This window comes from Oculina patagonica, chromosome 6 (assembly GCF_052425735.1).
Source record: "Oculina patagonica isolate OP01 chromosome 6, crgOcupat, whole genome shotgun sequence".
Classification (NCBI taxonomy): domain Eukaryota; kingdom Metazoa; phylum Cnidaria; class Anthozoa; order Scleractinia; family Oculinidae; genus Oculina; species Oculina patagonica.
In genome coordinates this window covers 5,347,816-5,361,185 of record NC_135763.1, presented here as the reverse complement: position 1 = coordinate 5,361,185, position 13,370 = coordinate 5,347,816, and the positions used below count along the sequence as shown (strand labels likewise).

Genomic DNA, 13,370 nt, shown 5'->3' with positions numbered 1-13,370 from the left:
GTCACGCGGCGTCAAACACAGAGGATTGTCTGCCTGTGCTTACAGTGACATGACTTATGCAATCAGTATTCTCCTTGACTTTCGTTATCAGGGAGGTCTGATCACAAAGATGTCAAAGATGAATAATTGTAAATTTAGACAGGTGTAGCCTGCGAATACAGCCGCCTCTCATTCGCGTTCCGCAACGAAAAGCGAAAACTTCGTGTTTCGCTTTTCGTTGCGGGACGCGAATGAGAGGCGGCTGTATTCGCAGGCTAAGACAGGTGTTGTTTCGAGCACTATCTACTTCAACAGATCAAATTTACTGTAAGTGTGCCCCCGGGGGAGGGATTCCCATGTAAAACTACGGTGTTGCTCGTCGGAAAAATGTTTAAAAACACACCTTAAAGATATCAGAATCTTGTATTTTATGGGCGTGGCTAAAGGTGGCTAAAGGTGGCTAAAGGTGTGCCAATCCACGTATTTTCCCACCTAAAAGGTACCACGAGCACTCCCGTTATTTAAACATGGGAATCTCCCTGGGCGTGTGCATACTCAAAACACACATTTATTTACTTTCATATTCGGGCAAAAGACTATTTAGAAATTTTGCACCATAGTTACAGAGTTAAACACCAGAGCGAGCTTCGATGAACGTGGAAAATTCTTTATACCTTGGATCCCGGCAATAAATTTCTATTTCTATTATCAACAAATGACAAGAAACAAAACACTGATAACATCGTGTTCGCATATCGTCGGTCCCACGTAAATAGACCGGATGGCCAATTAGATTACGCCTTCTATAATTTCAATTTTATAACGTATTTTCTAACCTTAAACTTAATCAAAGGCAATCTAATGGCAGCCATTCGTTAGGTGGATGCTGCAATAAAAACACCGTTATCCCATATTTTTAACACTTACAGACTAACCGGACAATAATTGTAATATAAAGCAACCATAATCTGCGATAAATAATATGTTCATCTGTTTCTCTTTTCTGACAGCTGATTGGCTGAAACATCTACCCCGCCCTCCCACGCAGAAGCTCTGTCAGCACATCACGCAATCTTGAGAGGAAGGACTGTGTCACGCAATCCTCAGAGGAAAAGTGCGTTACGAAATGTTGAGAGGAAATATTGTGTTATGCAATCCTCAGAAAAATGCGCGTCACAAAATCTTGAGAGGCGAGATTGTCTCACGCAATCTGGAGAGAAAAGGTTTAAGAAAGAGATGGCATCACGCAATCTTTAGTTGAAAGATTGGGTGACAGAATGATTACGTGAGAAGCCAACAGAACCTCTGCGTATGTACGTATCAACCCTTTGTCATGCTGACAGTGATAACCTCTATACTTCTTCTGTTACGTTGTCGGTGAAAACAGTTCTGAACTTGTATCGTCCCCTTCAGAAGGTGTTTGTATTAAAGGTTCTAATCTGCCGACATTCATTCCTCCTGTCTGCTGTGGTGAAAGTGTTGATGCTAGAGAAAGCGAGGACTGTGAGCTAGATCTTGACGACAAGTCAGAGTGGCTTCCTCTGCTGTCCACTGTCGTTGAAAACGTTTCTGGTATAGTCGCTGGGTTGCGGTACTTTTTTGCTGATTCAGGAGAAACGCTGACTGGTTGAGCAGCGCCAGGGTGGGATGGAAGGCACTGTGCGGCACGAGGTGATGTTGGAGGACTGGAACGACAGAAAATAAAACATTAACAGATTACACGTACTTCAGATACATAGGTGGTCTTCTAGCTGACTCGTCCACAGTCGTCTCTCAGTCTCCTATTAACGTGAGAAGCGCGGCTGGGGAGAACGAGGGGTGATGGGACTCCCTCCGTGTTTAGTTTGACCCAGTCTGCCTGGACTCAGGACGGCCTAAAAAGACGACTGGAGACGAGTCAGGTCTTCTAGTTCGATATAACCACACACTGTTAACGACCTCTCCATGCCTCAACCCATAAAAACGGACACGAAAAGAACCGCGAGCGAAGCAGAGAGGCTGTGAACAGTCTATTATAAACCTTGGATATTGAAAATGACCAATGCTTGGAAATGTGGACCTCTTATTCGATGTTAGGCTGAAACGGCACTGAAACAAATTCGCACAACTTGATAACTAACTCAGTACTGGAGTGAGAGAGGCACCAAATTTCGATAAGTGTTATCCTGCGATCGTGTTACCAATTTTGTTTATTACACAGTAAAGTAATTATGGTACGTAGTTGGAGAGACCTTAAAATCTATTGGGTATGGGGCGGGGAATGAATCCGTGACACCGTTCCTTTAATTTCACAAAGATGCCTACCTGCGTTGATCGTTGTTTTGAGATGAGGTCTGATTTCTAGTGGAATCTCTTTTTGAGTTGGTCATATAAACATCACCATTTGAGAGTTCACTCGCTGGGTCCTCTACTCTTCCCAACATGCTATACCTACATTAAACAACATAACAATAAACGTAAGCATCAGGGAAGTAGGGCTACAACGATACACCGGTGCACCGGTGAATCGCGATATTTTTTGTCAAGATACCAATATCGATATTTGATCAATATATACTAGTTATGCAACGCTTTCGAGTGGTATACTATGGAATATCCCACGAGTCACTTGTATTTTCTCGGTATACACACGAGCCTTTAGGCGAGTGTGTATACCAAGAAAATACAAGTGACAAGTGGGATATTCCATAGTATACCACGAAAAAGTGTTGTATAACTATTTTATACCATGCCATAGAAAATACGCTTACTAAATTTCGTCGAGAATACAATCGCAGCGCACGATGGGAAGGTTGGGTTGAATACCGTCGAATATACAACGGTTTTCCTGTATTCTGATTGGCTGTATTTTCTATGGCATGGTATAAATCGCAGTATCGTGAAACAAAATATTCTTCATCAACATTCAGAAATTACTGTTTTTACTGCCTTTTTACCCAAGTCAAAGCCCTCAATAACGATTTTATCAAACTGAGGGACAAGGAAGTTCCATTCTGCTTGACTTCCGAACACTTATTCTTAAAAGATGCGACGATTAGTTGTCGACTGACACTGCCTTGTGTGCCCACAAGCAAAAACATGCGGTTCATAACAACTTCACTTTGCAAATGAGTTTTTGCTGCTGATAAAGTGAAAAAAACTAAGTTACCAAAGAATTTAGTAAAATCATGGCACTTGTCAGTTGTATGTAATGTTGTATCGTATCGTGGCGCTTGTATGGAGGTACATGTACGTATCGTATTGTGAAAAAATGTATCGTTGTAGCCCTACAAGGAAGGTTCAGCACAGCTATACTGTACCCTGTAGGTCAGTTCAAAGTTAACGTTATATACTTTTCAGCAAGAAAAGGGTACTAGAGATTCTATACACCGAGCAACCAACTGTAAATCCTAAGGTTCGGTGAGCGGAAACCGTGCCATGGGCATTGCAAGCTGATGTGGCGAATCTGTAACTAAGGGCCTCTTTACATGAGAGCCGAGATGAGTTTCGTTCCAGGATGAATTTCGTCCCGGGATGAAAAAAAATTCATTTTACATGAGCGTGTTCATCCCGGGATAAATCGTCCCGCCCGAGTTGAATTCATCTCGCCCGTGCTTACATAACATTACATTTCATCCCGGGAAGGACTGTTTTCATGGGGTTTTTCGTCACGTTTCATCCCGGTGTTTCATCCCGGGATGAAATCGTCCCGGGATGAGTTCATCCCGGGATGAAATCACGTATCATCATGTAAACAGCAACAAGAAAATGACCAGACACCGAGATGAATTCATCCCGGGACGAAAGTCATCCCGGGACGAAAACTCTCATGTAAAGAGGCCCTAACAGACATGTGTGAGCTCAGCAGAAAGTTTTGTGGTTTATATTAAAATGAGGATAAATTTGAATCACCCACCCACCCCCTAAGCCCCAGCTCTACCCCTTCGCCCCCTTCACTCTGGGCACGCGGTATGTGTTTAACCCAAAACTAAGCTTCGGTCATTGTAGCCTCCCATACCTTAACTGCAAAAAATTAAATTGGCTGGTAATGCAATCTGGAAAAAAATATTTAAAGATGAATTCCAGTCCGTACTGCGCAATCTCGGCTGCAATGTTTATGTTTGCCTCACACGAACGAATGTTTACAAGCAAAACTAAAAATTCCGCGACAAACTTACCTTTTTCTTCATTATTAACGCTAGATATCATTGCAGAACAAATAGTAACGAGTAGAAGAACCTTGACGCTATTTCAAACCGACGTTTCAGCTCATCGGAAATTCTTGAACCAAACGAACTGTAATGGCGGACTAAAACACTTCATGTATGCTGTCACCGAAGTGTAACGTTTCAACGAATTCAAAACAAAAATGAAAACAAACCCTGAGTCTGCGCAGTACGGACTGGAAATCATCTTTAAGAGGTGCTATGGACAAACAAATGGCTGCAGAGGAGGCTACAGACCTTGGGCCCTTTCTTTATGTTTGATGACGGTCTTGTAAAAATAAGATTTACCGTATTTATTCGATTAAGCGCCCTGGGCACTTATTAAATTATCGGACCTTGAGAGTGGGCGCTTTTTCGAGGTGGGCGCTTATTAAATTTTCACGATTTTCAGCAAATAGTATTAAGTTTATTTTTGTAACAAAACAATAAATAATAGCAAAATGTGAAGATGTACCAGTGCAGATTTTTAACTGTTCATTGACAGTTTTTGTATTAGTTTCTGTATTGTATTAGCGTGCCGTGTCATGGCATGCGTGCCCGTGTCATCACCTTTTTACCTGATTTCCCGTGGGGGGTCACAAATACTAAAAAAACGTGGCCATGGGGGAAGTCTCTTAGTTACTTAGTCAATTTTAATAATCAACACTCCTCTAAAAAAATGGAAAAAATTGTCTATTGTAAAAAAATTGTCTATTATTAAATAAAAAAAACACTCCTCTTCAGTCTTGTGCACTTCAGTTTTTTTGTGGGGTGGGGGGTGGGCGCTTATTCGCGGTTGGGCAGTTAATCGAATAAATACGGTACATTATGTTTACTTTCTGCTATTATCAGTATATGTTCCCATACTTGTATTTTAAGTTTGCAAGGTGTATTTTGGGTATTTTATTGTTTTATACTTCTGACATAGTCAGGGATCAGGTTAGAGACAGCTTTATCATTAATTTTTTTTTAAATGCCATAATTTTATTATTACCTTTGTCCTTCATCTTCCTCCCAAGTGTCCTCGTCATCACTCGAATCATCTGGAGCAACATACAGCACCTCCAGTGTAATCTCACCATGTACAGTGGACAACACTTTGACTGCTTCACTATGTTTAGCTTCTTGTAGATCAATTCCATTCACAGCTAGTATGGCATCACCTACATATAACCCGCCTGATCTGTTTACAGGTAAACCCTCGTGGATCTCTGATACAATGATTGGCACGCCATGTTCCTTTCCACCCTAATTTAAAAAAAAAAAAAATAGAAATACAGTTATGTATGATGGAATAAAAAAAACGAAGAGTTTCCATCTTACAAACAACATTCAATTTGTTGTCATAATGTTGCTCATAAAATAATTTTAAAAAAGGCTTAAAAGAGATAAAAGTTATAAAGTTCTTAAAAACAAAACGTTTTCGACTCGAAGGTCATCATCATCAAGTGAAGGTCATCAACACTGATGATGACCTTCGAGCCGAAAACGTTTTGTTTTTAAGAACTTTATAACTTTTATCTCTTTTTAGCCTTTTTAAAATTAACATTCAATTTATTTTTCAATGCAAAAGTTTAATGGTGCGTTCCTTTAGGAGGATCTGGAAAACGATCAATGATCCAAGATCACTCAGATCAATCATGTTGCATCACACAAAACAACAAATCTTTGTCCAGAGTGGAATCATTGGTTCCTATGATGCATTAATGATATCTGAGTGATCCTGGATCATTGATACTGCATGATCCAGATCATCCCAAAGGAACACACCCAAAAACTGCAGGCACTTTCTGTCCCTTCCCCGCACCACCACACAAAAAAAAAAAACATAAATAAAACCTTGGTCCTAGCAGAGCAAAAGAGCTTAATCTGCACAGCATGACAACTTCATGCTGATTAAATTTTTTCAGCATACTGAAAATTTTGGGAATTTTGAATTCAAGATTTATATTGTTCTTGTTTACATGTAAACTTTCTTGATTAATCCTCTTCATCCTAAGTGGAAGATAGGTCCTCAACTAGTGCCTGTCACCTAACCCTGTTTTGTGCAGTACCCTTTGTATCATTCTGTTTACATCTATACTCATTCATATTGACTTCTTAAATAGAGTTAAAATTATTACAAATTCTTACTGTGATGGATATTCCAAGCCCTTCTGTTTTGTCTTTGTGTATAACTACAGTTCTGGGTTCACCAATGCCCCTCCTCTTCCTAGCTTTACTCTCAGCATCTTCTTCTTCTTCATCATCTATAGTAGCTTCAGGCTGGGGTGGCGGTGGTGCTGGGGTCTTATTGTTGGGGTCCTTGCGGCCTCGGCAGGCTCTGATCACAGTTTTGTGTCTGTGTAAGTGTATTTCTGCTTCTATTTGGTTCCACAGCTGGTCATGTTCACTGCCTCTCATGTCTCGGCCAAGTAGTTGGATTTGTTGTATTCTGGAACAAACATACAATACTCTTAGTAATCAGTAGGCACAAAACATTTTAGCATTAGTGTTTTGCAATCAGTGAAAAGATTTCGCTATACTATACTCACGCAGTAGGAAGTGGTTCATAGCAGTTCTCCCATGCCCCATTCTGTTGCTGCCTACTCTCCCATAATCAAAAGTGACAAAAAAATTCACAATTGACCTTTTTAACACTTTATTTTGACAGCACACTGTACCTTCCAGCAAGTTCTTTATCAAGATACTTGGCAGCCAGTCGAGCTCCATACACCTCCCCTTGAAGTGAAAACACATGGTTCCTCAGTGCTGTGTTTTCTTTTTCCAACTGTTTCGCTTGGCAGTCCATGCGCGCTTCTTTCATTGCATTATTTTTGTACCTGGTCATTTCATTTTCCTAAAAACAAGTATTTAAAAGACACATAACACACAATTATATTCTACAAGTAATAAATGATAACAAGAACCTGCAAGCAGTTTATAACCGTGCGATTAATGTGTGGCCACCTCTTTCAGTTCTTTGGCTACTGTAGAAAGGCACAGCGCCGGACAATAAAAAATCTTTAGAAAAGCAGTCACTTGAGAAACACACAAGTCGTGCTTGTGTGAGTCACTGATTGTGCGTGACTTGAATTTCCTTCACCGCGTCATCTTTTGCTTTGCTTTTAAAATCCACATGCCTAGCCGGATAAATGCCTGCTTACGCATGCAAATATTTTTTTGTTCCGAATGTTCAATTAAAATGTACCCAATCCAGTTCATGAATGGCATTAAAAAGAAGTCCATTTCACGCCAAAATAAAGAAAAGACTAAGGCCATCCTGATGTATTTCTCCGTTTAGCGTCGTTCGACGAGCTTTTGGAAGTATAAATAGAGCAAACCTGACTGCACAGGTAATTCCCCCGGAGCGATGACGTGTATTCCGTGCCTTGACACATTCTTGCTGAGCTTGCAATTTACGTTTCGATTCCCAAAATAAACTCAAAACAAATATTGGAATATCCAGAAAACAAGTCGCTGTTTTCCAATATTCAACACGTTCCGGGTAAATTGTACGACTTGTACTCGCTCCGAGCCAAACGCCTGAATAACACAAAAATAAATATTTCACACAAACAGGGCGCAGAGTATTCGTAAATATTTTTTAAATAGGTGAATGATTCTTTATAGCTACAGGCGAGCGATCGCATGTCATGGGTCTGACGTAGCGGTAGTATAAAAATAGCTTGGACATGTCCAAGCGGTCTTTGGTTTCGCTATGTGGTTCTTCAGTCCTCTCTTCTGGTAAAACACTCGAATGTCATGACACACAAATATACATTTCACTCTAAACAGAGGGCAGAGTGTTCATGTTAAACGAGTGATGATCGCCAGTAAAACATCAAATCTTGCGTGACCGTGACCAAGGAGCCGGCTGGGCCGCGTGGGTCTGGAACGATTTACCGACAAAACAAAAACGACAACGACAAAATGCCGGCAAAATTATGAACTGGCTGCGCACGGTTAATGAGACACAGCATCATGAGTATAATTATGTTGTGGTTTAAACTAATTTTTGGTTTTAAATTGTTATTTTTCATTGTCTCAAATTAAGATACTGACTACAAAAAGGAAAATAAAAATCAAACTGGTTTGAAAAATTTTAAGGTTTCAGCCAGGGATTTTGTAATGCTCAGATAAAGCTCTTCAAGGGCGTTCTTTTACAAAAAAGTTCGCAAAAAAATCTTATTTCTGTGCAAAGTTATTGCGCGATAAAGTTTTTGCAAGGTTAATTGTGTTAATTGCCTGTTGAGATGTCCCGTCAACGAGTCACGAAATCCCAGCTTCATTGTTCACACAAGAACAAATTTGCAAGTACAAGCGGTCAAGCGCCGAATGCGGGCAGTTGGTTTCAGCTGGTTTCTGCACCAACAAATGAAAGCCGTTTAAAAATTCACATTGAAAACCGGTTGTAGGTCTAGAAAGTGGTCACACTGAATAGAAGTCGCGCTACTGTTCAATGGAAAAAAGCGCGCATAAATATATTAAAATAAAACAACAGTGATGGTGGATATTTTCTGCGTTGTGAGACATTAAGGGTTTATGATCGACGATATTAATTTGTTGTCTGAAAATATGTAAACCTTAAATCAACCTCATTCTTACACAGCTAGAACAGCTAGTCTCATTTCAGCAAGCCTATTTTATTTTGTGTTGACCGATCGATATTTCGAGGCTTCAACTTTAGCTGCAATCGCTGTTTGTTACCGGCTTTGTTCCGCTTTCGATGATGGGCACTCAACCAAACTCCATGCATGTCAAGAAAATTATATAACAAAAATGCGGCTCTGTACGTGGAGCAAGAATTTTGAATTTAATATCAACCTCAATTTGTGCCGGTCAGAAGATAAAAGTGTTTTGCAACGTTCCGCGTAAATGTTTTGCCTGCTGAATGTTATCTGTCAAGCATCTATTGTTAGAGAAAGATGACCCTTCCTGGTAAGCATCAACCTTGAGGTTCCAGGCGTTATAATCCCATTATGGGTAAGACTCCGCAAAAAATATATTTCGCTTTTTTTCTCAGAAAGAAAATTTTATCAAGTTGAAAGTACGTTTTTAAATCCAAGTCGAAAGTCCCTGAACCGATTTGGCTGAAATTTGGCCAGCTTATTGCCAGATGGTTTTTCTCCAAAATTGTTTCTGCGATTTTTGTTTTCTTTTCTCATTTTCGAATAATTTATATTTTTCCACAGGAAGTGCCGATGATTCGTCTCCCCTAACTGCATCTACCCATTACAAAAGAACAAACGCACTTGTCAAAAATCTGAGACACGGTTTTTTTGAGAAAGGTGTTAAGAGGCAAACGTGATGTTTATCGTTTTCTTAGGCTTATTTTCGGCAGGCCTGGAGCTTGATTTACACAGACATATACTTTCGCAAAAACGTGTCAATTTTGCGTTTGATTTGAGTTTAATAATTCTTTCTTGTATTTTACACTGGTTTAAGTAAAGTGTAAATGCAAAGCACATGGAACTCTGAGCAAGAGCCTTGTTTGCAAGCAATAAATATTAGTCCGGGTTGAGGATCTGGGGACAAAAATGAAGCTAACGTGAATCAAACAGGGTCTGGAAGGGGGGTTCCTGATCCTGCATTCCCGCTCCTTTTTTACGAAAATCCCGCATCCCGCCTTTTATAAAATGCCTATCCCGAATTCCATTTTTTCTCCCCCAACCCGCCAAAAAAATCAAACGGAAGATTTATTTCAGCAAAAGCTAGTACATGTAAGATGTAGACTGGCGCTTTTGAATTGATATTTTGAACTCACGCGAAAAAAAAAAAAGAACTTTTCATACCTTAGTATGATGAAAGAGCACTAAAGATGTGTACAGGAACAGTGCTCATCCGGTTGACTCGGCCCGCTTGAGCCTCCATTTGTCTCATAACGACTTCCCGATTTCCCAAAAGAAAGGTTAAAAAACCCGCATCCCAAGCCTAAATTTTAGTTTATCCCACTACCCAGAGAGCAGTCAAATCCAGAATCCTGTCAAGACATCTTGCGTTTTCCCGAATCCCGCACTGTGTTTTGGTCAAATCCCGGATCCTGAAAAATATCCTTCCAGACCCTGATCAAAGAGTCGAAAAAGAGCGAAGGCACCGTGGTTTTTCACTTGTATATTCGTCATTAAACTTTTAATTTTATACATTAAAATCCTTTTCACAAAGTAGTGTACATTTTACTAGCTGTTTCGTGGCTTGAGCGCATCACAGGCCCGGTAAGTACTTTTTTAATGCGCCATTTCATAACTTTATACGCCATATGCGCATGGCGCACATCCTTCCTAATCCCTGCCGATGATAGTTATTAAAGAATAATACAATGTCATTTAGCCAAAGGCAGACAGAGCTGGGAACACTTAAACATGGATACATACTAGTTTGTTTTTGATGTTTTCAGAGTCCAGGGGCATTCCAGTGTTAGAATGTAACTGAAGTTGAACTGCGTGAAGCTGTAGTAGCAGATTATTAACTTCCTTTTCCAAGACCTGTTTAGCGGCTTTTTCTTCAACCAAGTCATGCCTGAGGGCAACTAGCTCAGCCTGAGAAAGGAAACAAGAGTCACAGGGCTAAATAATTTATGACACAATAACCTTGAAATCAAGTGCAAGACCTTTTCATCTATATTAAGGGGTAAAATACACAGCTACTGAACGGGTAACGCACGGCTCACAAAGCCGTGTGGAAAGGGTGAAACTGCACGGCTGAACGGAACCAATTCGGCACGCACGGTTATGAACAACCAAATGGCTGTCGAAAAATTTGGAACGCACGGTTAGAAGCTGCCTCTGTTCAAGCATCAGGGCCTAGTTGTGCAAAGGAACTTGTGGAAGATACAATGTAAGTGCTAGCAAAACCAACTTGTATGCTGTCTATTTTATGTACGTGCATGTACAGCTGTAGTGATTGTTTGGTAATAAGCACAAAATGCATTTATATTAAATTTCAGGTTTTCTCATTGTCAATCACCATACCAGCCTTATTGTCATATTTTATTTAAATAATTATTTTTTGGCACGAAATCTGGATAAAATTCCAACTTCTATAACATTACTATAGAAAATTAACTATACATCTTAGAATTAATGCAAATTTCAAAAATTCGCAAAGCAAACAACATCAACAGCATTAATTTAAGACCACGGAACTGAAATAAGAATTAAAACTGAAATGCACATTGTCTGTAATAAATTAAAGACAGGTCCCATCAAACTAATTACAATATCCATGGAATTAAAACATTATTGAAAAGAATGTGTTAACCTGATAATTATTATTGTCTTCATGAATGTTAACTTTAAAAATTTTAGTTCTAATTTTATATTTTACTTAAATAGTTTATGGTTTTTTGTACAAATTATGTCGAAAATTATAGTATAAAAATCAGATGCAAAAATAATGTTGTCATACAAAATGTGCTTTGGTTTGATTTTTCAAAACCACTTGGCTGCATATTTATTTTTCTTTGTTTTAGATTATGATAATAAATCTTGAGACAAAGAAAAAATAATAATCAAACTGGTTTATTAAAAACTAATTTCAAGCCAAAAACAACATATTCACAACATTAAAGTACACTACACAATTTCTCTTAAATACACACATGTGCATTAAAATTAGAAAGCATGCATGGTTTAAGTATAAAAACTGCAAGTTTTCTGTGAATGCTTGTACCAGACGGGTTTTACTAAAAGCAGGCCCGCGGCCCGGCGGCCTGCGGCCCGCGGCCCGCGGCCCGCGGCCCACCTATTTTTGTACATAGACCCCTCAAATACTGCTAAAAGCTGTTGAAGTGCCGACAATGGCCCATATTCAACACGAGGGGAATACCACAAGTATTCGCGTGGTGGAGGCTGGTGTTTCTTCCCCGTTTTGCACTTTGATGAAAAATTCGCCAAACTGATTATGGACTCTTGATGCAACAAGTTTATCTCCACGGTGGCTCTCCATTCTTTTTTTATCGATGCAACGCCCGACGCCTCCATCTTGTTTTGCTTGTTCGGCTCGCCCCGTCTCATATTGACGTCCGATCGAATGCCTGGCTACTAAGCTACGAACGTTCTGCAAACGCACGCTTGTATTGTTACACAAAACCCATGGTAAAAGCTGTGATTAATGAAGAAATATCTGTCAACAAATACCAGAAAAGACAGCCATATGTCAAAGTTGGTGTTCAATAGGCTGGTGGGTAAGCTGAGTATTTTCCTTTTCATTTTAAGTGGTTCACGTTCGATTTTCGTGAGAAGACTCCTGAAGATTCGACTTTGGATTTTCTGTGATTTTAGTTTATGGTGGGCCGCCGGGCCGCGGGCCGGGGGCCGCGGGCCGCGGGCCGGGGCCGCCGGGCCGCGGGCCTGTTTTTAGAAAACCCGTACCAGACAGATATTTACATACAGTCATGCACAAAGAAATAGAAAGTTTGAATACAAAATTTTTATACCGTATAACATTTTCTTCAACAACCATTTTCAAGCGTTTTGGATCACTAGTCACTATTACAAGCAAGGAAATTTAAAATTCACCACCAGTAACTGCGTAAGTGTGAAAGCGTAAAAAATGACAGGGAATTGATGAATGGAAGACTTAAATATATAAATAAAGAATACAGAGCTTCCAAAACTAAAGAGAAGCCTTGTTTCCTTTATTGTAACTCCAGAATGCTAAACTCGCCTACTTTTGACGTACAAAGCAAATGTCACAATTTTCTGTTCAGGCTTATTGGTCAAATAAAATGTTGAAACTAATCCCAAAGCAAAACATGTCGCGTCTGTGAAATTCATATGATGTGTTCGGTCACCTCAATCCTAGATATTCAGTTACATGTACAAATGTAATTTTACCTTAATAACGCAGACATGAACTCTTCTTTTTCGAATTAAAAGTTATCTGGAAAGTAAAACTTACACTATCTTTAAATAAAGCAGTTTTTAGCTCACCTCCAATTTTGCATTTCCTTGAAAAATTGTCTGCGCTTTGTGAACAAGTTGAGCGAACGTAGAAGAAAGCTGTGTCATTTTTTGCCTCCCATCATACGTTATTTCGCTTTGGTCAGGATCGATTTCTCCCAATAAGATATCTAAATCGACAAAGGTCTTGTCGAATTCTTTCTCTAAGAGATCTAACCAGCGAAACATCGACACAGCGACCGCCATCTTTGAAACGGCATGTGACGTCAGCATACGAGGGACAACTGCCTCATGGGAAAATTATCGAAGGATTATGGAAGGCTGG

The 13,370-nt window shown here is 39.7% G+C and overlaps 1 protein-coding gene across 1 annotated transcript; it reads right to left on the bottom strand.

Moving 5' to 3' along the window:
• Window positions 1–1,022: 1,022 nt before the first annotated feature.
• Window positions 1,023–13,307, bottom strand: LOC144656147 (Golgi-associated PDZ and coiled-coil motif-containing protein-like). The gene is made up of 7 exons (XM_078516374.1): window positions 13,076–13,307; window positions 10,517–10,681; window positions 6,827–7,002; window positions 6,297–6,597; window positions 5,158–5,411; window positions 2,284–2,409; window positions 1,023–1,664 (listed from the first exon to the last, which is right to left on the bottom strand). Exons 1-7 carry the CDS (start codon window positions 13,289–13,291, stop codon window positions 1,346–1,348), a joined length of 1,557 nt encoding a protein of 518 aa, XP_078372500.1. The 5' UTR covers window positions 13,292–13,307; the 3' UTR covers window positions 1,023–1,345.
• Window positions 13,308–13,370: the final 63 nt, after the last annotated feature.

What these genes read in the sequence shown, in the direction of transcription:
- LOC144656147 (XM_078516374.1), bottom strand. Translation starts at nt 13,291, where the DNA reads ATGGCGGTCGCTGTGTCGATGTTTCGCTGGTTAGATCTCTTAGAGAAA. An exon ending in AAAACATCAAAAACAAACTA is followed by an intron (nt 7,003 to 10,516) that starts GTATGTATCCAT and finishes ACTTGTTTTTAG; the next exon opens with GAAAATGAAATGACCAGGTA. An exon ending in CAAAACAACGATCAACGCAG is followed by an intron (nt 1,665 to 2,283) that starts GTAGGCATCTTT and finishes CTGTCGTTCCAG; the next exon opens with TCCTCCAACATCACCTCGTG.